Here is a 27,942-nt window from a genome sequence, read left to right on the forward strand (position 1 = left end):
TTTTCCAACTCATTTTGCGTTGAAAAAAATTAAATTCAACGTCAGAATGAGAAGACACAAAAAAACTCCCGTAAAAGAATTTAATGATTTACGGCAGCTGACTTTTGCACGACGACGACGACGAGTGTTATGCTTTCATGCGGGAAAATAAAAAAACAACAAAACACCATCACACGCGACTCTATAGAATTATGTAAATGTCTGTCAGTTTTTTTTTCCTCTGTTGTTTTTTGTTGTGAAAAGACAATAGAAAAAAAGTACAAAAAAAAGTGAAAATGAAAAAAGTGAATAATCATAAAGTATTGTAAAATGATGAGGACTTTTTACTCGGTAACGGAGATAAATAAGCAGATAAATGCGTCGTATTTGCATGAAAGAGATAAGCGAAACAACAAAAATGTCGGCAGACATTGTTTGCTCTGACGTTAATGACATACAAGAGTTTTCTGCTAAATACAGAAAAAAAATATTAAAGGATGTAATGAGCTAACATACGCGACTAATGAATAGATGTAGAACCGAGACACACAATTACACTTGTTGCGATCTCCTTTGTAAACAAATAATTAAGAATCATTGTCGGCATTGTAATGTTATAGCTTTTCATCAACATCATCATCTTTAATAAGGACTCTTTTGAGCTAAATTAAATTTGAAAAAAATATTCCGTAAGATTTCTGTAAAATAAAAATATGGAAAAAAATTATTTATAAAAAAAATTAAATTAAATTAAATTTTTATTTAATTAAATTATTTTTTCTCATTGATAAATTTATTTAATTTAAAATTTAATTTAATTAATTTAATTTAATTTAAATTTAATTAATTTAATTTAATTAAAAATTTATTTTTTAAAAAATTCTCATAAAATATTTTTTTTTAATTTTTTATTTAAATTTCTTATTTTAATTTTATTTAAATAATTCGAAAATAATTTATAAAAATATATTTTATTTTTTTACTATTTTTTAAAAAATTAAATATTTAAAAAAAAAAATATTATGAAATAAATTGTTTTTTGATATCATGTTTTATAATTTTTTTTTATATATTTTATTATATTTTTTATTATATAGTTTTTTATTATATTTTATTTATTTTTATTAAAAAAAAAACAAAAAATTAATTTTAAAAAATTTGAGAATAATGAAAGAATTTAAAAAAAATATTTAACAATTTTAATTATTAATTTACAACCACTTACAATTGAACAAAAATAATTTTAATAATTAAAAAATATTTTTAAATTATTTTTTTTTAATTTAAAAATAATTTTTCAATTATTAAAATTATAAAAAAATTAAATTAAATTGAATTAAAATTAAATTTGAATTAAAAAATTATTTAAATATATTTTTTTTAATTATTAAAATTATTTTAATTAATTATTAAAATTAATCTTTGTAAATTTTTTTTTTAATTCAATTTTTAAAAAGAAAATTAATAAAAAACTAAAACTTTTTTTAATTTATTGAAAATTGCAAGAACAAAATTTAAATTTATTATTTATATCCAAAATTCATAAAATATTTTTAAAATTTATTTCTAATCAAAACCACACTTTTTTTTCATTAAATTTTAATTATTTCTCAAATTTTTACCAAATTCCAATTAAAAATTCTTTTTTTCTCTATAAAAGTTTTCTAATCGACCTAAAATTTACTTTTCACTCGAAAATTCATTGAAATTTCCGTAGAAAAAAATTTTTGAAACACTTTTCCTGCACAGCACAGACAGGAAGATGATGATGAAAAATGTAAATAACAGACACAAAAACATGCGGAGGATTTTACATTCATGAGCCAGCATTGTGGTAACAAATCTCTCTCTTGTGCTTCGTATCCAAGTACTTTTTTTTTTATTTAGAATCATTGTTATATGTGATTTCAATCTGATGGTATTAAATTTACATCGATGACAAATGGAAAATAAGTTCGGTTTCTGGCTTACAAGAATTTAATTTAAATTTGACAATGCAACGAAGTTTGGTCACTTTTTTTTTATTTCGTTCAACTTTTGACACGGACTTTAATTTTAATTTCATGTCATTTCACTCTCCGTTACCCTTTTGAAGAAAATTTAATGGAAATTGACGTGCAGACAAATAAAAAAAAACGACGATGATAGTAATAATAAATAAAATGACTGCAAATATAAATTTTCCAGATGAACTTTTCATTCACAGTGCCATGCACAGCAAAATGAGAAAACGACTGATAATGTTCTCTCGTGTGTGTGTTTCAACAAATCAACATTTTTTGACAAGCATTGTGTCTGTGTGTGGCCATTGTTTCGCTCACTTTTAAGCATAAATCCAGACATTTATGACGCTCTCGTATAATGGCTCGGAACAACAAAATGACTACAAATGGACAATGCGGATAAAAAAGTTTTTCAGTACTTTTCTCGCGAGTTAATTTTGTGAAATTGAAAATTCTAGCGGTTAATGTGTCTCTCATGTCCCATTCAGAAATCACGACGGCGATGATGATGATGATGAGGAGCATAACTGTAAACATTATCGTTTGAGTGTTGCGAGAAAAATATCTGGATGGTTTCCGAGAAAAAGTTAAAAAGTCAATTATTTGATGGCAACTATTTGCGTTGTCAAGCAGTCAATTTAATTTTTCTGAAAATTATTTACTCGAATGGATAATATTTTGGAAAATTTTTGATTCTGTGAGAAAAATTAATAAAACTTCATTAAAAAAAATTATTTAAAATTATTTTTTTAAATTTAAATTGAATTAAATTAAATGATTAAAAATTAAATACAAAATAAAATTTAAAATTAATTAAAATTTTATTTAAATAAAAAAATAAATAATTAAAGAAATATAAATTTTTTAATAAAAAACAAATTAATGAAATCAATTAAATTAATTAAAATTATGCTACTTAAAAATAAAATTGAAAAAAAAATAAAATAAATAAATTATGTAATAAAAAATAAAATTATTAAATTAAATTATATAAAAATATTTTTTTAATTAATTAATTAAAATAAAAATAAAATTAAATTAAAAAATAATTAATATAAGTTTTTAAATTTTCTTCAAAATATTTTTACAAAAAAAATTTTTTTTTTCATGGTTCTTGAAATATTAAAATTTTTTATTAAGATAAAAATTCATAAGATCTTTTAAATTTTTTATAAAAATGAGCAAAAAGTAAAAATTTCCGTAATAATTAAAAATAATTATTTTTTTTAAATTTTTGTGCAATAATAAATAAAAATTTAGAAATATTAAAAAAATTAATATTTTTAATGAAATCAACAGAAAATTTATTTTTTTTTTTAGAAAATTTACTTTTTTATTTTAATGAACTTTTTTTCTATTAAAAAGAAAAAAATAACTTTCTTAAAAAAAATCTTAAAAATCCCTTTCAACTTTCTCACAAAATCGCAGTTAAGCTTCTTACATTACTGCGCGTTTAATTGGTTCATTATCGTTTTATGATTTCATGGATTAAGAAATGTTGATTTTAATCTTTTTTTCTGGGAACACGGCAAAAAAAAATCTAATTGAGCACGAACACAATCGAATTCTAAGCAACAAAGTGCCTGAATGAGTGAGAAACCAATAAAAGTAATAAAAAAGCGATGAGAAGTGCTAAAACGTGTGTGTGTGAGCTATGCGATAAAATCAAACATGATTTGTCTCTCGTTCTTTCGTCATATCTTCATCTTCCTTTCGAGTCACACACACACAGCAAGCCGTTCGTTTAAATTTTGAAGTAAATCTCTTTTTTTTTGTTTTTATCGGAACATGTAAATACCCCGATTACAAGCCTCTTTCATTAAAATTGTATTGCATCGTGCCTCGTGCATGGAATTCGAGAATCAGTAGAGAGAGAGTGTAAAATATTGGCAAATGTAGCGAAAATATGTTGAACGTAAATCCGCAAGCTCTTAAAAAATGTAAAACGCATGTAAATTCTATCTGGAAATCTCCCGATAAATAAATGAGTGTGTGTTGCGAGGCAGAAAGTTTACATTTTATGCCAGCTTTCGTTAATTTTCGGTTGCGAAAAGAGGCTTGGTCGAAGTTCTTAATCGACAAGAACCAGTTGGAAAACTATTATTTTCCGCAAATTGCTTCGTTGTTGATAAAGCAGAGTTTAACACGTTTCCATAGAAGCCATTAAAGTTCAAAAAAAAAAACATACGCAGAGAGGAAAAAGATGGATGATCCTTCTTATATGCGTTGTTTAATAATAATATGCATGGTTAAAAAAGCAGAAAATATATATTAGATTTATGATCAAACATACGAGCTTCCTAAGCCGCTAATATGTTGGAAGCAGCAAAAAGGAGTTGTCTTTGTGTTTTGTGTACACATTTTATCAGCAGAGAAACAGGATCATCATATCGCATAAGCAGGCGGCGCGGCATGGCATAACACACAGAGGAATGCACATAAAAAATTCCCATACAGAGCGTCTCACATGTAATATTTAGGCAAAAAAACACGAGATTGAATTTTTATCTTCAATGTAAAGTTCAATATTAGCGCATTTTGCTGTTAAAAAGGTAAGTTTTTGTTGATTTTTACATTTTCGTACTCCTCATAATTAATTTGCTTTAACAATTTCTTACGCCTCATTAGTTGAATGATCGTTTGATCGAAAAATCAGCCATTTTGAATTGATATTTTGAATTAAAAGAGTAAGATTTTACATTTTTGTACTCCTCACTTCACATAACTATACTCCTCTTTTTATAATTATCTTAAATATAATCAATTTTGTACTCCTCAATAATTTAAAATATCATATTTTACTTAAAAATCTTCTTAAAATACTAAATTTTTACATTTATGTACTCCTCACATTTTTATACTCCTCTTTATTTATAGATTTTTATCAATTTTGTACTCCTCGATATTTCGAATTTCTCGAATTTCCTTTGAAATATTTTTAAAATGTTCAAATTTCACATTTTCGTACTCCTCGATTTACATTATTTTACTCCTCATGATTTATTATCTATAAAAAATTTTGTATTTCTCATAAAATAATTTAAAATTTTATATTTTAAGATATTTTCCTTTAAAAAAATTTTAAATATTCAAATTTTACAATTTCATACTCCTCATTAGTTTTTTTTCAAAAAGGACGAGATTTTCAAGATAAAGTTAAAATTTTTCTTCGAAATGCGGTAGAAGAAAAAAAAATAACGAAACAACATTGGATGAGACAGAAAGAAAAGAATAACCTTTTTATTATGAATATTTTATTATTGAAGCTGCCATACTAATTTATAGCGGTAATAATTCATATCATATATAAACCTTTTTAACTTTTTTTATGTGCCCATGCCTTGTCGTGTCGTTTGGTGCTACTGGCAAGTTCCTTTGCAAGCGAACATCTTATCTGTGTATGTCATAATTTATTGTTTAAACAAGTCATAAGGACGACACACGATATCTACGTAATAATGATTACATTAGGCTTTAAAAGATATCTTTTAAGGGCAACATATTATATTACACGCCGTCGTTTGTTGTAATCTCCATAATAATTTTTTCATGTTTAATAAAAATAAAAAGAAAACATGAAAAATCCATGTCCTTGGATGTTTTTAAAAAAATTTTGATCTTCATCAAGCGTGGATTCAATCAAAATCAAGTTTGTTCAGGAGTAGGGAAAAAATGTAAAATATTTGTACACGATAACGACCTATTGTTCACTTCTGCATGCCTTTAACGTCAAGTTGGATGGGCAGCAATGCAGTGCTCTTTTACTTACTTACTGTCCATTCTTCATAAGTGAGTTTGAGCTTTGAATGGAAGTTATGTACTGAAAAAATCTGGAGTATATTTTTTAAAAGTTCAGGTGAGTTGAAATTTTATTTTACTTTGAGTCTTATTTTTATAATATTTAAAATTTATAAAAATTTAAAAGAAAATTAATTTTAATCAATCTGAAGATTTTTTTTAATAAAATAAAATTATATTCAAATTATTAATTTAATAAATAAATAATTTAAATATTATTTTTTTTATTTTAAAATTAATTTTTTTTTTTTTTTTTTTTAATTTTAAAATTAAATTTTAATTTTTTTAAATTTTTCAAAAATTTTTTTTATTAAATTAAATTTTAATTTTTTTTTTAATTTTAAAATTAATTTTTTAATTTTTTTTTTTTTAATTTTAAAATTAAAAAAAAAAATTAAACTTTTTTTTTTTAATTTTAAAATTAAATTTTTATTTTTTTTTAATTTTAAAATTAATTTTTATTTTTTTTTTTAATTTTTTTTTAAAAAATTTTTTTTTTATTTTTTTTTAAAAATTTTTTTTTAAATTTTTCTAAAATTAATTTTTTTTTTAATTTATCGAAATTTTTTATTTTAAATAATTTTCAACTTAATTTTTTTCATTAATTTAATTGAATTTATATTAATTGAATTTATTTTAAAATAATTTTTTAGTAAAATAAAATAATACTGTTACGCCTCTGATAAATATTATCTAAGTAGTCTATTTTATAAAAAAAATCAAATAAGAGTAAAAACTAATATCCAACACAGAAAAAAAATCTATTGAATTCCGAAGGACCAAAGATCGCATAAAATGTAATATCGGTACTTGCCTTCGTTTTTCTATTGAATTAAATTCTTCATATTTTACCATTTTAATCAAATTACACATGCACAACACTCCCTCTCTGACATTAGTGAACTTTCTCTTATCACTTTCCTCTAATTACCATTTCAATTTAAAACGAACAAAAAAGGATTTTCGTAAAAAAAAATTATCTGTAATGACCCACTAAGGAACATTTTTGTTTTTTTTCCATGCTATTAAGTATTTCAATAGGCATTTAAAACAAAAAAAAAATAATGACAGAAAATTACTTTTCAATGGCAAACAATGAAAAAGTTAATAAGTTGCCAAATGGCATGTTAATATTCCAGTAACGATAAAAACTTTTGCTTGACAAAAAAATTGTCAATTAGAACATAATAGGGACTCATCGCGTTTATCTAATTAACAAATTGTCGTCACATGCAAAAAAAAAACACTCGAGAAGCGTAATCTTCAAACAAATCCCCATCTGCTGAATTAATAATAGCGAATTTTTACTTTTTTCTTCATTTTTTTTTACAATCCCCATGACTATCTGTGGAAAAAGTTCCGCGCGCGCCTCCGCGTAAAGAGACATTGAGTGCAAAAAATTATAATTTTAAAAGATTTTTTTTTGTGCTTTGAATTTATGTCATATACATGCCTTCTCTCGAGCCATCACACGGGCTCCTTCTTCAGTCATGCATAATTTTCGTTTGCAAAACTTTTGTTTTAATTTTTTTCCTTGTCTCCCTCTTGGCATCTATTTAAAAATTTGTTTATGAATATTCAAAAGTTCTTAGTTCCGCGAGTGTTGCTTATACGCGGAATGCATTAGTCTCGAAATTTTTGACGGTATTAAGTGCGTTGATTTAATCTAAAATTTAAAAGTACTTAAAAATGTGCGATATCGACTCGAGTTGACATGAAACCTCCATGATGCAAGAATGTTAATCGTGCCTGATGGGAACACGCCTCTCCCAATAACTTCATCATTCAATCATTTTTTTCTTTATTCGAGTGTTTACTTTGGAATATTGATATAGTCATCTCAGCGAGACAACAATCTTGTGTCTTCATTCTCGAGTGGTCCGAAGTTTATCTTTTCTTTCGTTACACAATGTTGTAATGAGAAAACACGGCACAGAAGAATGAAACCAAAGTTAAAGTACATCAATAGCGTGACTTATACTCCGTTCGGAGATTAAGATAACGTGGTAAGAGAGAAAAAATTATGTTTTTTTTTCTTCGACACAGCAAGTTACTTGCTACTGACTGATGAGAGATAAGGGGTCTTAACGGGTAAGTATGTACTTTGAACTTTTTTAGAAAATATCTGAAGTTATCAGAAAATATAATTTAAGGTTTTTTTTCAGGAAGATGCGAAGTTGAAAGTCAACAAAGAACCTCAAAGAGTCCAACCTGATGAAAGAAGATCATTGGAAATCAATACAAAACATTATATAATCATAAAATACCGAAAATAGCCTATATAAAAAATTATCAATAATACCGAAAACAGCCTATGAAAAAATAAGTAAAGTACATAACACATATGACTCAGATACACTTACCAAATAGCAAAAGAAAGTTCCCGTTTAGACATAGTTTAAAGGTCAGAAAATCCGCACGGCAAATGGAAAACTATGGTTCGATTTCAGATGTCTCTGTCGAGATTTTCTTCCGTTATTTCGCTTGGAAAAAAAAAACAATCCGTTCTATTAAGGAAAATAGGTTTTAAAATTCGTTCTATTAACATTTTTACGTTAAACTTTCGAACTTTTAACGAAATTTTGAATTTTTCAATATTTTTAACAAATTTTTTGAGATTTTATAATTTTGATTAATATTAATTAATTTATTTTTTAATTTAATGAGAAATGATTTATTTTTTTTCTAAATATTTGTTAAAAAAAAAATCAAAAAATTTATAAAAAAATATTGTTCTTTTAACTTCAAAATTGATGTTCCATTAATTATTAGCATTTTTTGAATTTGTAACGGATTTTTTTTTCCATAAGAATTATCTACAATACGGTAATAAGGTTGAATAAGTTAATTTCACATATTACTGTATGGATAAAATTTCATTAATAATTATTGCAATTCAATAGATTCAATTAAAAATTTTAATCCATGATATACTTTTAATCGAATGTCATTGACATTGCGATTTTTGACATGAACTATCAATAATTTTCTTTTGTGATAAGTTAACTCAAGTCAATAGTATCAAGTTACACGTTTGGCGTATAAGTTACTGCCAGTTACTTTGCAACAAAAGTCAAAGTTTGTTAGTTTTGTTGTTTCCTCAAATGTGTTCTTATCTACATGACTTTATATACAAACGTTAACCTTCACCTTTCACACAAAACACACACACATTTCATAAGCCGTAATAACCATAATAATAAAGACAAGCCAGAACTTTTCACATCAATATCGAACCTTTAAAGCCACTTTGTTCGCATATTGTTTACATTTAGACACAAAAGAACGAAACGAGCAGAGATAAAGGTGTGATCTATTCAACACACTCCGACGCCTTTTTTTTATCAAAGAAAATTACGCTGCTTCACACTAATGATTGTGGTAGATTTTACAACATTAGCAAACAACAACAACAAAAAGCAATAACAGTATTAATAAGAAACATTCATGACATGACAACATCACGTCGTCGAGTGATTGGAAACGAACGAAGAAGGAGAAATAGCTCAATTTCGTTTCTCTTAGAGATGATCATGGTATATCGAAAAAAAAAAGAACGAGCGCTATAAAAATCATTATCCGACGTACCGTTCATGAATCAAGCGGTAACAGAAGAAGCAGCAACAACAAACAAGAAGAAACGCAAGAATTTCAATGAAGTAGTTATTAAAAGATACGCGCGACGCCGTTCAACAAACGCAACATTATTAAACATAGACACGTACGAATCTCATTGAAAAGTTTTCCATATACTCCGAGTACATATTATCATCATCCCGTGCCATGCTGCATGGAAAAACTTTCTTCCCTTCGCTTTTTTTTTGCGTTTCTCCTTGGATGGAGTTTTAAGTGTATCGCTGAATCTTGTGAATATTTTATGTAAACTTTTGCCAGCCAGATTTTGGTTGTTAGCATTGTGAAATTATTATATCGTAAAACTCGCATGGAAGCAGGTCTACAGGGATTTTCAAGAAAATATTTTATTACTACACGAATGACAATGCTCCGCACTCACATATGGAAGTGATAAGACCTGGAGCTTACTTTTGTTTTGTTTTTAGCAGCGTATAAGTAAGTTTTTCGAAAAAACGAAAAAAAAACTTCACAATTTTTCAATGTATTTCGTGATTCTACGACTTGACTTGCATTTTTGAATATGTCGAAAAAGTTACAAATAAACGACAAATTAATGCAAAAGGTGAAGAAGAAAAATTTCCGAGAAGTTAAATATGAAGGACCGACAAAGTATCATTATGCATGAAAAACTCTTGATGTTGCACAAGTGCGTCTTCAACACTTTGTTTTCAAATTGTTTTCACATATGGCGCAAGAAAAAGCGAAGAAAAAAAGCACTCTTCATGAGAATGATGGAAAAGGAGTTAAAACAATTATAAAATTCTCGAGAATGTAAAGTTAAGCATCAAATAATAATGATTTGATTACACATTAGCTCATATGTGACAAGTTGACGGAGTAAAATTTTATGAATGTCGGGAAAATGCTTCTGCTTTGTTTACTTCAACTCTTTAAGTGAAAAAGGCGCCATATGGGATAACCTGATGTAAGCAGATGTACTTTCATTTAATTCCATCAGAGATGATAAGCGGTAAATTTTTCAACGGGTTCCAATTTTTCTCATGAATTTACGAAATTCTTTAAAATAAAAAATTCTAAAAAATAAAAATTTTTATTTTAAAGAATTTCGCGAATTCATGAATTTGTCTATTTAGTTGAAAAAATTACCACTTCTCATCTCTGACGGAATCAAATAAAATACATCTGAGCTCATCAGGTTATAGATCACATCACCCGATATCAGCATTTCATCGAAAAAAAATGGCATGAGATTTTTTGATGGTTTTGGATTAGTTAGGCCTAAAGTAGTCCTAAAAACCTAAATTTAAAATTTTACAACGAGCCAAATGGATTTCAGGCATTTTTTATTGCATTTGGGTATATTCAACTACCTCTTTGACATACCCGATCTCACTAAAAATGCAAAGAAAAACTTTGGTTCGTTGTAGAATTTTGAAATTAGGTTTTTTGGACTACTTGAGGCCTAAATCAAGCCTAAATAATGCAAAACCAACAAAAAATCTCATGCCATTTTTTTCGATGAAATGCTGATATCGGGTGATGTGAGATCGAAGGTACTTTTATTTGAAAGGTCAATGTGATAAATCGCACATAATTTCCATTTGTCATATAAAAAAACATGAATATGTGCGATTTATCACATTAGCCCTTCATTTATTTTAAAAATTTCGCTAAAAATTTATTCAAATCGATTTAAGAAATTTTTAAAATCGATTTTTGAAATTTTTGCTATCCTTTCATACTCAAAGTTTTTTTTATCTAATCAATTTTAGAAAAAAAAAAATAAAAAATGACTTTGAAAGGATAACTCGAATTACACAAATCGATTTTAAAAACTTGTTTAAAATCGATTTTAAATATTTGGTTTAAACTCTTTAAAGCTTTCAAACCAAATTATCAAACCTACCACAAATTCAGTCTTTCGGTTTTGAAACTTTTCGTATTTTCACGCCACTGCCGCTTTCACCCCCATACAAAATTACGACTCTAAGTACAGTTGAAAAGTAATTATCATTTTCTCTTTTATGGAAATTCTCTCTCTCACTGCAGGAATTTTTCATATCAAAGAAAATTGCTTTATTTAATGACAATTTTCGTTTTTGTCATTGCTCACCAATTGAGATGCAGGCAGTACATATCAAACACAGGAACAATAATAAAATACAAATGCAATAAACAAATTGCTTTGAAATGAGAAAAATTTCCCAACTTTGTATAATATTATAATTAAATATTTTGCTTCTGATTCAATACGAAATTTCTTCTACTGTGTTTGTTCGCTTTGGCGTAAAAGCGTTTTCATTACAACATATTTCTTTATTTTAAGCAACAAAAAGTGATTCAGTGATGCGGTTTTGTTCAATTTACTCTTCGAATTACTTTGTGTTTAAATTACATGAGAAATTCTTGTTTATTTTCTATTCTCCATGCGAGATCTGAACTCGACGAGAGAGAGAGACAAAAAAAAAGATGGAATTAATTTTAATTTAAATATACTTCTGCATAGTTTGAGAAATTTTTCGGGTATTTTCTCGAAGACAAGAACGCAGATTGATTTTCGTTATAATAATGTAAATACAGAAAATTTTAATTTCCTCAGGCTGTTCCATCTTATTCGATGAGAGTTACTGAGTGTTTGTCGAGAAGATATCAAAATAGTTCAATTTTCAATTATCTGCCACGCCGGAACGGAGATTGATTTCGATGCGATGCGAAAAGTTTATCTCGAGTAATTTGATGACTCAGAATCTTCCGATGCCACTTAGGCTTTTTCAAGCATTTCTTGTCATCGTGATGACGAACTTTTTTTTTATGCGTGCCAAAATTTATGTTTGGTTAACTCTACTTCTCTCAATTTAGTCCTCGTTTTTGTCGTTAAACATAAAATGATAAATTATGGCATCGTCTGCGTTCTTTTTCTACCTTTTCATTGTTTGCGCCATCCAAGAAGGAGAAAATGTTGCGATGTTGAACATCAACTCATAATAAAATTTTTAAAACAATTTTAATTAAACGTGTTTTAAAACTTTTTCAACAGCAGCAGTTTTAGGTCAATCTTAATTAATTATTGTCAAGAGTATATTAAAAAATTGCTAAAGCGTTGGTGGCTGTCAAGACACTTTTTTTTCCTTCAAAAGTTCACAAAAAATAATTTTTCCATTTTTTTTTCGCGAAAAAAACACGAAAAAATACATTTAATAAAATAAATGATTAAATGAAGAGTAAATAAAAGTACTTTTTCAACTCAATATGCGAATTCGAATTGTTGTTCACAGGAAATTGGAATGATGATTTTACATTTTATTTCGTTTCGTTTTAATCCAATTTTTTCTCTGTTATTGTGTGAAAGACGAACGATGACAGCTCAAGCAAGAAAAAAAAGTGCCAAAGAAAAAAAAAACGAAGAAAATACAATTATTTTCCATCAAAACATTGATTCTTCACGGCCTACTTCAAACTTGATTATTATTGTTATTATCATGATGCTTTCTTTCAATTCCCGATTTTTTTTCTGTTTTGTGCTGTTTCTAATCTATAATAATGTAACATTTTTTTCAGATGGATTCTATTGTGAACTTGGTTCTTTTTCAAGTCGCCATTTTGCATAACAACAAAAAAAAATTGAAAATTGATGTTTTTTTGAGGAAAAAAAAAGTAGATCGGTCATGTACTCTCATCATCTGTTCTATGTCAGTTTTGTGCGTAAAATGGATGAATGAAACTTTTTTTTGTGTTAAATAAGAAGAATAGAAAAAAAGTTCTCCTCCTACTAGGTCAACGGAGAGGGAATATTTTATAATCCGTGACTCAATGGTAGTAGGAAGAAGAAAAATCTAAACAAAACCATTATTGTTGTTTTTTATGTTATGTCCCTTTCGCGGTTTATATTATAAAATTAGTTGAATTTGTATAAAAATATATTTTAACTGTATAAAAACTTAAAATTGTAAAAAATTTACATTTTTAAATGAATTTCATTAAGTTTCATACTTTTTTAAAAATCCGTTTTAACTCAAAAATAATTTTAATTTATTAATTTTTAATTAATTGAAAAATAATACAAATTAAAATTTAAAACGATCCATTTAAATTAAAAAAATTAAATATAAATTATAATTTTTTTTATTAATTTATTTAAATTAATTAATTAAAAAAATATTAAATATTTAAAAAAAATAAAAACCAGAAAAATTTAAAAACTCAATTGTAAAAAATAATAATTAAATTAATTAATTAAAAAAATTTCTAAACTTTTTAAAACAAAATTGTTTAAAAAATTTAAAAAAAATTAAAAATAAAAATTAATTAAATTAATAAAATTAAATTAATTAAACTTATTATTAATTAAATTTTATTAATTTTTTATAAATTATTTTCAAAAACAATTTCAAAAAGTTGATTTAATTTAGTAATTTGAATGAAATTTGAAAATTTTAATGATTTGAAAATATAAATAAAAAATATTAAAATTTAAAAAAAAAAAAAATAAATAAATTATTTTAATTAATTTATTAATTATTTTTTTAATTAATTTAATTTTATTTAATTAAAAATTTATTAATTTTAATTAAATTTAAAAATTTTATTCATTAAAAATTAAGTAATAAGATTTAATTAAATCTAAAAAAATACTTCAAAATATTTTTTAAAACTATTAAAGAAAAAAAAAATCATTAAAAAAAACTCCCCCGCGCAAGGTATTACACAAGAAAAAGTCATCATTCAGGTGAATAGTCGAATAAATCAATTTATATAGCAGCAAAAAAAAGATACTGTCAGTTATAACGTCGACATTTCAATTTATTGTTCAAAAAAAAGGAAGGCTTCCATTCTTACACACATGGATCATCAACGACGACGACGACAATGCTGATGATGATGATGTGAAACCTTTTTTTTATCCTCTGTGTCTTTAGCACTATTTACAACGCCTAAAACGCCGTGATATGATATGGGATGATTGGGACCGCAGTCATTAGCGTCTCAAGTGACAATACGGCATGAATCATCATTATATTTTGTGTCTGTCTATTTATTTTCACATTTTTCTTAATTTTTTCGGTCTCGTACGTTTTTTCTTTATCTTACGCATGAAAGTAAAGAAAGAAAAAGATTTCTTCCGTTATTATTTACATAAAGGCACAAAAGCCCGTTGTTGTCGTCTTATGAATAGTGTGAATAGCATAAAGCCTTTCTTTCACGTCTCTTCGCTTAGAAGAAAAAAAACTATAAAAAAAAAGAATTTTGGAACAATAGTCGTCGTCGTATCATAACCAATATCATAATTACAGATATTTACGACATCGTACTCTATGATTATATGGACAAGCAGTCATTCCCGTACAAAAGATGATTTAAATTTAATAATAATAATGATGATGTTCGAGAAAGACGCTTTATTGAGCATTTTTTTTTGTGTTGTTAAGCTTTTCATTCAAGACACACGTTTTTGTTGATTCTTCTCCTTCTTCTCTCTCTCTTTTATTTGTTTTCAATGCACGAAACGTACTATCATCTAAACTATAGCGTAAAATTTATGAAAAAAAAAATTCAATGTCGAGAATATGATGAATGATAGTTAGTGAATGAATAAAAGAACATTTTCATACTTTATAATTTGGTATTGTGGGATCGTTAGTAATTTATCAAAATAATAAAAATAAAGTTCTTTCGCTTAAAAAGAAATCAATATAGAATCCTATCAAGCTTATGGGTTGAACGGATGTCCTTCACCTGTAAAAAAAACAGTATGGAAGGTACATAGAAAAAGAGAAAAATTGAAAAATAAACACACAATTTGAATTGCGAGAGAAAATTAAGTCAGGAGATGAAGTCATTGGCTGAACATTGCTTGAAAGTCCTCTTTTATGTGCTTTTTATTTAAGATTTATTATAAATTGATCCAAATTTTCTCTTTGGAGTCTTCTAATCTCGTTCAGAAGCTTTCAGATTTTATCAAAACTTTTCAAATTTTGATCCAAAGCTCTCAGTTTTCATTAAAACTCTTCAGATTTTGATCCAAAGCTCTCAGTTTTCATTAAAACTTCTCAGTTTTTGATCTAAAGCTCTCAGCTTTCATTAAAACTTTTCAGTTTTTGATCTAAAGCTCTCAGGTTTCATTAAAACTTCTCAAATTTTGATCTAAAGCTCTCAGCTTTCATTTAAACTTCTCAGTTTTTGATTTAAAGCTCTCAGCTTTCATTAAAACTTTTCAGTTTTTGATCTAAAGTTCTCAGTTTTCATTAAAGCTTCTCAAATTTTGATCCAAAGCTCTCAGCTTTCATTAAAACTTGTCAGTTTTTGATCTAAAGTTTTCAGCTTTCATTAAAACTTCTCAGTTTTTGATCTAAAGCTCTCAGCTCTTATAAAAACTCTTCAGATTTTGTTTTTAAGTACTCAGCTTTTGCTAAAGCTTCTCAGAACTCCTTTGAAAGCTTAGAGAAATTAAAAAAAATTGTTGTTTTTTACTTTTTAGTTTCCTTTAATGTTAAAAATTTATTTTTTTAGAAATCTCGCAATTTACGAGCTTCACGAACAAAAAACTATTCAGTAAGAAGTTGTTACTCTTTTACCTAGTTAAACCAAGCAATCTAATCATGTTAGTTAAATTGTACCTAAAAAAACGTTGAAGCCCATAAAAAAGTCCATACAACTACGGGTGCGAATGAAATTTTATACCAGCATCATTCTTTCTTACGATCTCCTTGAAACACTTTTTTCTTTAGTTTTATTTATTTTCTTAGTTAACATTCTACTTCTTTTTTTTTATTTTCATTTCTTTCTTGCACCGCTTGCGCCATACAAAAGTTGTTAACTTTCGAGTTCGCAATATAATGAAGACATATTAGAAGCATTTTATCAAGACACACGCTGCTGCCTGCAATAATATTGAGTCGCGCCCAACTAACTGTACGTACACGAAAATTTATAAATCTTTGTTTAAGAAGAAAAGTCGTCATTTGTTCATGTTCTTCTAAAGTATTTTTTATCAGCTTTCGTACCTTTTGTTTGTTTCGTATTTTTTTCGCCATCTTATCATTACATAACAACAATTTAAAAAAAGAGGAAGGAGTTTCAAAACTCGTATCTAATGATAACTGATCGCAGACATTTTCCTCGAAAATTTTATTTTATTACCTTAACAAACATGGCACTAACATATGCGATGCTAACGAGAAAAAAAATGTAGAAAAAAAACACTTTAAAAGTGCATCAAACAAGAGAATGACGACGACAACGACGGAAATTTCATCTATAAACGTAAAAGAAAATTGAATATTTTTCCAGCGCACACAAATTTAGAGAGACACATGTTCAATATTTTCCATGATGATGCCATACCAAGTAGAGATAACTATAAATGATGTGTGTTTCAAGACGAAAGACAGGCAAGCAAGCGAAGGAAATGAAATCAGTGGCAAAATTGTTTTGAATTTCCTTTTTACATTTTTGGTTTCAAAGGAATTCAGCGAGTTTACTGCACTCGAGTAAAATTTCGCAAATAGTGATCGATAAGGTAATCAAATTATGGGATGTTCATGCATGAAGTGAATAATAAACAAGTTTCGAAGTATTTCATTAATTAAGTTAAAGTTGAAAGGCACTCACTCACGTATGAATTTTTTTTTTTTGTTTTTTTTTAAACAATGAAAAAATAAAAATTATTCAAATAAAATCATAACAGCGAAGAAAAAAAATATGTTTTGCAAATAAAAATATAGTATGCAAAGCAAATATAAATTCAATAAAAAAAATATATGTAAAATACTGTTTGTGCAAAATTTCAAACAAATACAAGTTTTCATTCAAAAGTTCTTTTGAAATTTAAATGTTGACTTCATTTTGCATCATAAAAAAAGATTTATTAAATGCTCGATTGATTTATGATAAAAACTCTTGTAAAATATTCATTCAAACTAAAATAACTAAAATAAACATCATGGCAAAAAGGTTTAAAAAGCAAATAGAAGATGTTGCAAAAGGTTTATTTGTTTCCAAAGCAATTCAGAGAATTTCGAGTTGTTGTTATTTGAAAGATTACTTTTGAGAGGTGCTTCTTTATAAATTTTATGAATAAAAAAATCTTTGAGTTTTTATTTTAAATGAGATAATTTTATAAAGAGCTTATTTTTTTGATAGAGATTTTTTTTGCTTATTTTTAAATTTTTGAAATAAAATTAAAAAAATTAAAATTTGTGACATTTTGTTAAAATTATTTTTTCGAATAAAGAATATCTAAAAAACTTTTATTTTGTAAAAAAAATTATTTTAATTATTTTTGATAAAACTTCATAAAAATATTAATTTTTGAAAAAAAAATATTAAAATGAAAATATCTAATTATGTTTTATTTAATTTTTTAATTATAAAGTGACAATAAAATAATTTTTCAATTTTTTTTTAAATTTAAAAAAAAAAAAAAAATATTTAAAATTAATTTTTAATATTTTTAATTTAATTTTTTTAATCATTTAATAATTTTTGAAAAAATAAAAAAAAAATATAATTATAAAAATTATTTCAATTAATTTAAATTAAAAAAAAAATTAAAATAAAAATGAAATTTAAAATTAATTAAAAATTCAAACAAAAAAAAACAAATAATTTTATTTTTATAATTTTTAAAAAATATTCATAATTTTAAAATTTTAACATTTAATATTAAGAAGAATTTTTTTTTTTTAAATATTAGACAGAATTGTTGTTATATTTTTTTTATAATTTAAGATAATTCTTAAGTTATATTTTTTGTTTCAAAAGCAATTTTTACAATTAAAAATAATTATTTTTCCATCTACCAAATTAACCTTTTCAACTTAAAAAAGCAATTTCCTTCGAAAAAATCCTTATTGACTGTAATTCTCTCTTTTCTTTAAGCCAAGTAGGTATTTCGCGTTGTATCATTTTCTAAAGTAGCTCACAAACACTCCATGTCAGTTTTGCAAACAAAACAGATAAGATAACAAACCGACATTAATAACAATTTATCGCAGGACTTTCTTAATTAAAGTTGCCGTGCCACGCCGCCGCCGCCGCATGATAGCAATTATTATGATTACTTTTATGAGAAAGGTCTTTAATGAACTCCTTTCAACTCTATTATTTTTTATGATACTTCAAAAAAAAAATGTTAAAGAAAAAAAGTTTGAAATCAGAGGTCACGTTACAAAAATGACGACGACACGACGATACGAAAAGATGACCGTGATTGTTATTTTTTCCCGTATTTCTAAAAAGTTGAAAAAATATAAAAAATAAACGTTTGTTGGTTTTTCTTCGTGATATTTTTTTTCATCATCTTCCTCCTCATATCATATCATTATTATTATTATTCCAATATTATTCTTTTCTTCATCCTCTTCAATCTCTTGTACGTTTTGCTGTAGTCCATTGTGTTAAGTGCGTATTTATTGTGTAATTTAATTTCGATATGGATATTATAATATTGAATTGAATTTATTATTGTTTTGAGAATGAAAAGAATTTGAAACGTCATGCTCCTCCATGAACTCTCTACAACAAATGTAACAAATGCGACGCTTCGAACACGACGATGACACACATTTCTATGGTAGTCTGGCGAATGAAAGAGAATGTAAAAAAATATTACGTTCGAAGAAAAATTTAAGATATCGTATTTTGATTTAAGACTTTATTTAAAAAAATAAATAAGTCACGTGGTTTAAAAAATATTAAAATTTAAACCAACTTTAAAATTTTTTTAAATTCAATTAAATTTTTTTAAAAATTTAAAAAATAAATTTAATAAAATTTTTGAACCCACTTTAAAAAAATTTTTTTTTTAATTTTTTAAAAAATTTTTTGAAAAAAAAAAAATTTATAAAAAAAAAAAAAAAATTTTTTTTCTGATAGTCACGTGGTTTAAAATATTTCAAAGTTTAAAGGTCCTTTTATATTTTATTATTTTTTTTATTAATTTTTTTTTAAAAAAAAATTAAAAAAAAAAAAAAATAAAATTTAAAAATTTTTTTAAAAAAATTTTTTAAAAAATTCAAAAAAGGTTTAAACTTTGAAATTTTTCAAACCACGTGGTTATTTAAAAAATATTTTTTTAATAATTATTTTTATTATTTCTTAAAAAATTTAATAAAAAAAACTAGAAAATATTTTTTAGGTTGGTTCAAATTTTTAATTTTTTTTTAAACCACGTGACTTAATATTAAGCTCTTAATAATTTTTGAACCACGTGACTGCCTGATTTTTCTTTCAAATGCGGTAAAAAATTGCTCGAGGAGCAAATGGAGTAAAACGAAATAAAAAACCTTAAAGGTAAGATGAATCAAATTGAACGTAAGACGAGCCATGATAATAAAAATACCATTCGGGTCGCATTTATATGACGATAGTAAAAGTAAATTCAAATGAACGAAAGGAAAAAAAATACCGAAGAAGAAGTAAAAATAAATATACGGAATTTATTACAATAGAACAACGTCTTGATTGTCTTCGCGCCACGTACGATGGCTGAATGAGACAACAAAAAAATTCTTAATTCCATCAAACTTGTCATTAATTATCATGTCATTAAAAAAGTCAAAGATCCAGTTGAACACCTCGTTCGAGAGGTGAAATAGAAACTTTTTGAAAAAAAAGAATAAAAAGTTTAGAGGCGGCGATGATAGACACCCATTAATTGTTGTCGCTAAGAATAGCATCGGAGCCCCTCTCAATATAAATGAGTGACACATCAAATTTTTTATTGTTGTCGTTTCGATGATTATTCGACAGACTCTCCATCAAACGCGAAGACGTTCAAACATGATTTTTGGTCGTCATAAAAAAGGTGCTTCATAAAAATTAAGATGAGGCTTTAAACCAGAGCACGTGAAGGACGACATTGCGAGAACAACGGAAAAAGGTAAGGATTTTTCACAGCTCAATAAACACACATTTTTGTGTCTGTTTTATTTGGAGAAGAGCCACGGCGGAAAAAAATCAAACATTAAAGTGAGATGTAAAAGGTACCTTCATAGAAAGCACATAAAATAATCACGAGAAATGAAAAGGGATGTTGTTGGTGTGAAGAAGTACGCGCCTAAACCAACATTTTCTTTAATCATGTAAACATTAGAGAAGCATTTAAATACACACTTTTTGACTGTAGAACACGCAGTAAGTGGCTCTAAAAACAAGAACAATAAAATTAAATTTAAATGGTGTATTACGAAAGTCGGGTCTCTTCGTGTTTTAACTTGTTATGGCATTAAATATTATTGGGATGTTGTTCATTGTTTTTAATATCTCGCCTCGACGATAATGTCGGTTGGAGGGTGTAATTTTTACTTTGGTACACTGTGAAAATTTTGTGGCGTGGAAAGGGAATTTAACGAAATTTTTGTGAAACTCGCATTTTTTGCTTTAATTTTCTTTAATGTTTGAAAATTTTTAAATGATTTTAAACTGAAAATTTTTTCTATTAAAATTCAAGAATTAAATTTATTTTTTTTTAAATTTAATTTTTTATTTAAAAATTTAATACAATTTTAATTAAATAAAAATTATTTTTTTTAATTTTAATAATTTATTTTATTAAATTTCATAAAATTTTTTACTAATTTATTTTTCTCTTTTTAATTTAATTTTATAAAATTTTATTTAATAAAAGTGTTAAATAAAAATTAAATAAAAATTGAACAAAAAATAAATTTCTGAAAAATTTGGAAATATTCTTTAGAAGAAAAAATTTAAGAAAATAATTTATATTTATTTAAAAAAAATAATTTAAAAATTAAAATTTAATTTCTGAAATATTTTTTTTTTATTTTATTTATTTTTTTTAAATATTTTTTAATTTTTATTTTTAAATTATTTAAAAAAATTATTACCTATATTTTAATTATTATTTTAAAATAAAATTATTTTAAAATTATTTAAATTATTTATTTTTTTTCGCTAATTATTTTTAATTTTTTTAAAATTAATTTAAATAATTTTTTGGAATGTCTTTCTAAAAAATTTATATTAATTATTAATTTTGATCTAAATAAAAATAAATATTTCACAGTGTAAAAAATTCAAAAAAGGAAATACTTTCCATAATTCACGCTGCAAAGGTCGAACGCCTAAATATGCTACGCACGTTTGACTTACGACATAAAATAAACAATTAAAAATCAATTTCACGAAGAAAATTGAAACCTTTTTTAAACAACATTTATTTTATTATTATTAAAATCATCTCTGTTTTCTTAAACAGATGAAATAAAAAAGTTTAAATATCTTGAACCGAAAATCGGTAAATAATATCTTTTTTTATGGCATATTTATTTAACGTTTATTATTTTTTCATTGGAAACATCCAAGACATATTAATTCAATACAAAAATAAAATCTTAAAAAAAATATTTTTCCTCAGAAAACATAATAAATGATTGTCAATGTGTCAACACAACAAAAGTCCATCTTCTTTTTCTTCAAGTTTCTTTATTTTGTTCGCTAAATACATTTTAATATCTTCCTATTATTTTATTTATTTTTTTTTGTTTAGCACAAAGAAGTAGATCGTTGCATCAGACAGACACGTCAGACTATTGCTTGTCCATCACACAAAAAAGTCGAGTTTTTGTAATATTCAAGTCAACTCAAGTCAAATCAGTTTTTTGTTCGGGCAACGCGGAATCATGTCTTGAAACCTCGTTATTGTATTGTAATGTTATTAATACCATTATTGTGCCATGTAACGAATGTACGTGAGTAGTCATTGAATTAATGCTCAACAAAGATGAATCACATTATAAAGACGATATTTTACAATACAAACACACATACACGTTAAAAATGTAAATTCTTGTGTAACTTTGACTCTGAGTGATTCTCCAAAAGGCACAGCAAAAAAAATGTACAAAAATAGTTGTAATAACAATAACAACAAACATAAATCGTATAAACGTGATGTGATGTTCAATGCTAAAGCAAATAATAAATTTTCAATTGTGTTCAATTGAAATATACCGAGGATTAACTTCAGGTTTGCATTACTCACTTTTTCCGTTATTTTAATTATTTTTTAAAAAATTTCAAATTTTTAATCGTTTTTTCATGCAGATCGAATATTCTGATCAGATATCCCCGAACTACAAAAAAAAACTGACACCTTTAAAAATTTAAAATTCAAGGAAGATGCCAATAACGAAAAAATGTTCAACACAGCAGTCAGTCAGTCAAATCAGTATTTTATTATATTTATTTTTTGACTTATTACTCACTAAACCTCGATACGTATACAAAGAGGATGGTTAAAAAATGCAACGTCACGAATCGTGAGCTTGATATTAAAGATAATGATTGCTAACAAAGTCACTTGAATACGTCGCGGATTATCCATATACCAGATGCATATTAGCATTGAGAGACACAGTGAAGACAAATGTTCATTTTTGTCTCCTTTTTTCTTCGCTAAATTTATTTGTAGACAAATATGGGTTGTAATTAAATTTTTTTTCGCATTGTTAATTGAATTTCGTTCCATGAAGTGAATTTGCAAACAATTGCATTTTTTAATTAACAATTTTTTATTTGCATTATTTTTTAGCGAGTTCTAAATAAAAATGAAATTAATTATGGAAAGGCGGAAATATTGATGGTGAATCGAAAAGTAAAAGTTTTGACCCACTGTGACGACGACGTGAAATAATATGCGATTTGAGTCGTGGATCGAAGCAAAAAAAAATTACCGATAGATTTTTCTATTACATAAAAAAATATAAATAAATATTTCTTCAAATAATAATAAAGTATTTTGTACAATACTCGTCGGATTTGATGCGATGTAGCAGATGAAGGGCTTTCAAGTTACGGGAGTTTTTAATGCTCGAATCTCGGAATATCAAAGGTAAGTTTATAATTATAATTTTTTAAATAATTATTACGCTTTTAATTTTTTTCAGATATTTATAAATTTAAAATGATTTATGATGATAAAAATTTAAACTGAATGAAATATACTGAAGATGCATAGAGTGAAAAAATTTGTTAGCGGGTTGAAAAGAAAACATCTGACGAAAGTGCTCAATTCAATTCAATTTTACGAAAGTATACAGAAAGTATACTTTTCTGCCAAATGTAACCCCAATGACTATGAAAACTCAATCAATTAATTAAACAATCGCTTTATTCTTCCAAAATTATCCAGAATATCTCCAGTACGTCTATCTTCTTTTCGTTCTGCCACAATAGTGACATCTCTCCCTCGTAACCGACGACAGGTTTTAGCGACATTGGTAAATTGACGGTTACATTGACATCCCTTTAGGAAGCTTTGATATAAGGTTAAGAAGAGAAAAACTAAGCAGCAAATCAACCACAGTTGACTTGAAGGTTATAAAGCTTTTCAGAAAACTACATCCTCATAATATAACATATTAGAACTTAATGAAGGAAGAAGTTACAAGTAGACTAAGTTATTACAAGACAAGGATCTCAATTAAAACTTTTGTGGTTTGACAAGGTTATAGCAAATTTTGTAAAGAAACAAAGTCTTGGAAAGGCAAACGTTTCCAATCCATTCTAAGAATATTTTTTCAGCTCAGCTTTTTTGCTCAAAAATTCATCAATAATTTATGAGCATCAACAAAAGACTACAAAATCGAAAAAAATGTCAATTCGAAGAGAAAAGAACTTTTTTGAACAAAACCTCGATACTCGAGCTTCAAATTCTCACAAACTACCATCTCTCAATGTAACATTTATTGAGTTCCTCTTCTTTTTTTCTCATTTCTTTTTTGTTCGTCTTCTTTAACTTATTATTGTGCATGCGTGTGTATGCCTCTTTTAACCTTTAACACAAACAGCAATTTCATTTTGAACATTATTGGTGCTATATCAAAAAGATGATTATTCAATCATTTGCGATTCATCTTTATTTTCTGCGCTGCGTATTGCATTAGTGGCATTATTGTTATTATATTCGTGGTTGTTGTTATTTCTCTTCTTCATCTTTAGCTTTGTTATTAAAGGTAACCTTCATTCATTGATTCGCGCATATTATTGCAAGAGATATTAAAATGAAGAAGGTACAGATAAACAAAAATATATACAATTCAAGGCGTCTTGCATGTTGTTGTTGTTTTTGCAGACTAAACAAAATAGATTCCAATCTATCATATCTGCTATCCTTTAGTAGTATAGAAGTAGTAGTTTTAGCATTATTATTGTATATTTTCATAAAATTCACAAATGCCTTATAATGTGTATTATTGTATAATAATGCAATGAAAATTGTGGGAACAAAATAAATAATTTGGTTTTGCCAGCCTCGAAACTATTTTATAAGCATGTCGTGGCATAAATAGGGACATGCCACAAAGAAGACAATATCTTTGGATATATTTATAACATGCACGATGACTTCGAGTTCATTTACATAATTTGAGTTGATGGCGATATTGTTTGTTCTAGTTGTTAAAGAAGAAGAAAGTTTGCTTAAAGAGTTGAACGAGAGAAAGTATGGCATTTGTTTGACTATTAATTCAGTTTTATTTGCTTATGGAAATTGAACGATTCTGTCTCATGCTCCCGCTCCTTGTTCAAACAATCACAGCTTGTCATGCAGCACTCGAAATTTATCGACAGAAATATTAATTAAGTGGAAGATTGATGATGCGGAACGAAAATCATAATTAAAAATTTTCTTCGACGGGGGCGCAGATGAGACTTTGTCAAGTATACTTAGGTACTTAATGATATCTACATCTCTGTTCTTTTCTATATTTACGCGATTTACATCAATGATAACCTTTATCTTGAACGTTTGAGTGCCTACCTGGAAAATTCCAATTAAAAGTTTGGCACCTTCTTTCAGCTATTTAATTGCTAATTGAATCAAACCACTTGTAACGTAAAAATAGAATTTTGCTCTTTTTCCAACCTGAGAACACCTGCTTTGACTGACTAATGGTTTTTTTTTCGTTAAGTAATAATATTTCACCCTTTTTCTGAGGATTAATTTTTTTTTCTGTAACCGCATAATTTGGGAAAAGACCACCAAAATCGCGGCAACATGATGATCATGAAAATAAATGCAACAAGACGTGCTTTAATGCTTAACCAATTTTACATCTACACACCCTTTGTCTCGCGAATTTCGTGTCCATTCCATTGTTGCGCTTGCCAAAATTTGAACCATATTGTACCAAAGCGTGTCGTTCGCGGTGTGTGGTAAGAATACGTATAATCAAATTTTTTTTTTGCAAAAAGTTAAAAAAAAAGAGAAGTATTATTAAATTATTATTCTCTTTGTAGCTCGTATCTGCGGTAGGCCATATTTTTCACCTGTAATACTTTTCCTCTAGAATTATGGCATTAAATGGTTGAAAAAAGGGAAAAATTTACTTAACAAAGGTTGTGACAAAAAAAAAATTAAATACATAAGCGGAAACAAACCGCGTGGTTTGACATTTATTCACTTTTAAGTTTTTTCTCTTTTTTTTTCTTTCTGTGGTAGCAAACAGCGCAACAAAAAAATGTTTGTCCATGAATTGTCAAAGGAAAAACGCAGGAATAAACCGTTTATTCAAATGGTGTTTGTTGCCATTTTTTATTCATTTCTTTTCTTTTGTATACGTATTATTAAATTGTAAAAATGTTTTTAACCACATTTAGAGCGAGATTTATACAAATAATAAAATTTATGAGGAAAAAAAGAGGAAGCACGGGATTATGGCGAAAGGTGTCAGGTAACTCATGTTTTGATAATGATATATTACCACGCGCGCCTGATGCCATGCAATGAGGGAAATTGGAGTAGAATGTCATGTAAATGTGATACATGTGGTAATGCGGTAATCAAATTGCAGTAGAATAAATTAAATTTTTTCCTTTGTGACTTTTCAATGGGAATATTTTAAAGTACAATATTTACTAATATTTTATTTTTTAAAGAGTAATTTAAATTAGAAAAAAAGTTCAAAATGATCTATAAAAAAATCGAAAATCTGAGAGTTAGCTCTTGAAAAATCTTAACATTAATACCTATTAAAAGAAATTTTTGATAAATGTATACTTGAATTAGAATTAGAAACAAAAACTGATTACTTTAGAGTAAAAATTATTAAAGTTAGCCCAATATGTTACAAGAGCTGAAAAGTTAGCTCTGTAATTTCTTAAAGGCTAAGGGTTAAAAACTATGAATTTTGAGAACTAATTTAACAAAATTCAATTAAAAACAAAAACTGACAACTTTTGAATAGAAAAAATTAAAGTTAGGCCAATATGTTTCAAGAGCTGAAAAGTTAGATCTTTGAAAACCTGAAAACTAAGGGCGCTAAATGTAAAATTTTGAGAATTTAATTTTTAATCTACCAATAAAAACAAAAACTGACAAATTTTGTCGAAGTTTATAAAAGTTAGCTCCATATTTCTCAAGAGCTAAAATTTAATATTTAAATTTTTTTTCTATTAAAGACATAAAATTTAAATTTAAATTGATTTTTATTAATTGAAACTTCATTGTTTTACAATCCTTTCTATTTTTTACAATAAAAAAACTCTAACAATAAAACTTTCCCATCATTTTTTTCAGATTTAATTTTTTTCATAGAATTTCTATATGGTTAAATTCTGGAAATAGAGAAAAAAAGCAAAATCGAGTATTCAAAAACAATTTTCCACTTATCAAGTATACAGGATTAGCATAACTTGTTCACATTTTTTTCTGTTGTTAATGGAGAAAGATTGAATCGCACACGTGTGTCTTTAGAACGCAAAAAAAAATACAACAAAAGAAAAAAATATATTTCCATTTCAATTTAGAAAATCCCTTTTAACGTATAATAAATGGAAACACCTTTATCACAAACATTTGTATATATTTAATTTACGAAATTTTTGTGGTTGACGGTCTTCTTGGTTTCATGGAATTTTATTTTTACCAAAAAAAAATCTAAATCTCTGAATTGATTGATAAATGTTTAGATAAAAACCTTTCCCTTCTTACATAAATAGATCATGACGCGGTCACCTGTAAAAAGCCCGTTAACATAAAGTATTATGAACACTTTTGAACCTCATCCCATTTCAAAAAAAAAAGGTAGGAGATGGGCACAAGAGTCACATTTAGAGTTAACTACCTTCGTATTTTCTATTTATATCGTAAAACTCATAAAAGTTATTATAAATGTTTAAAAACCCTTACCTTTGATAAAAATTATGTAGATAACTAATACGACTAATCCCTTACTGTCCATTATGTGATGCTTTTTATTGTGGCTACCCATATTTTTTTTGTTGCTTCTAAAAAATTATCGGTGTGTCGGTGGAATAATTTGCTGTTTTTTTTTTTGCTCCTCCTTGTTTATTTTTTTCAAAAAATTCTAAATATATGCGAGATAATTTAAATAAACACAAAAAATTTAGTCTCTGTTGTGGTTTTTTTTCAAACTTTTTTTTTGTTATTTTTCTGTTGTGTGGTTAATGCATTGGAATTGCGAGCAAATCCCTTTATAGCGATGAAACTTTTTTTTCTATATTTTTTTTTTTTTGAATCTCTGCGAATATTTTTATAATTTTTTTTTTTTTGACTATCATAAATATTCAGAATATCATTATT

At 26.1% G+C, this 27,942-nt stretch overlaps 1 protein-coding gene across 2 annotated transcripts in view; it reads right to left on the reverse strand.

Moving 5' to 3' along the window:
• Positions 1-27,634, reverse strand: part of LOC134837988 (hemicentin-2) — a 94,981-nt gene extending 67,347 nt beyond the window's left edge. For both annotated transcript variants that reach the window (XM_063853408.1, XM_063853407.1), the window contains exon 1: positions 27,529-27,634. In XM_063853408.1, coding sequence (XP_063709478.1) covers positions 27,529-27,610 — 82 coding nt within the window. In that variant the 5' untranslated portion in view covers positions 27,611-27,634. The remainder of the gene's footprint in view (positions 1-27,528) is intronic.
• Between the last annotated feature and the right edge of the window lie 308 nt (positions 27,635-27,942).

This window comes from Culicoides brevitarsis, chromosome 1 (genome assembly GCF_036172545.1).
Source record: "Culicoides brevitarsis isolate CSIRO-B50_1 chromosome 1, AGI_CSIRO_Cbre_v1, whole genome shotgun sequence".
NCBI lineage: Eukaryota > Metazoa > Arthropoda > Insecta > Diptera > Ceratopogonidae > Culicoides > Culicoides brevitarsis.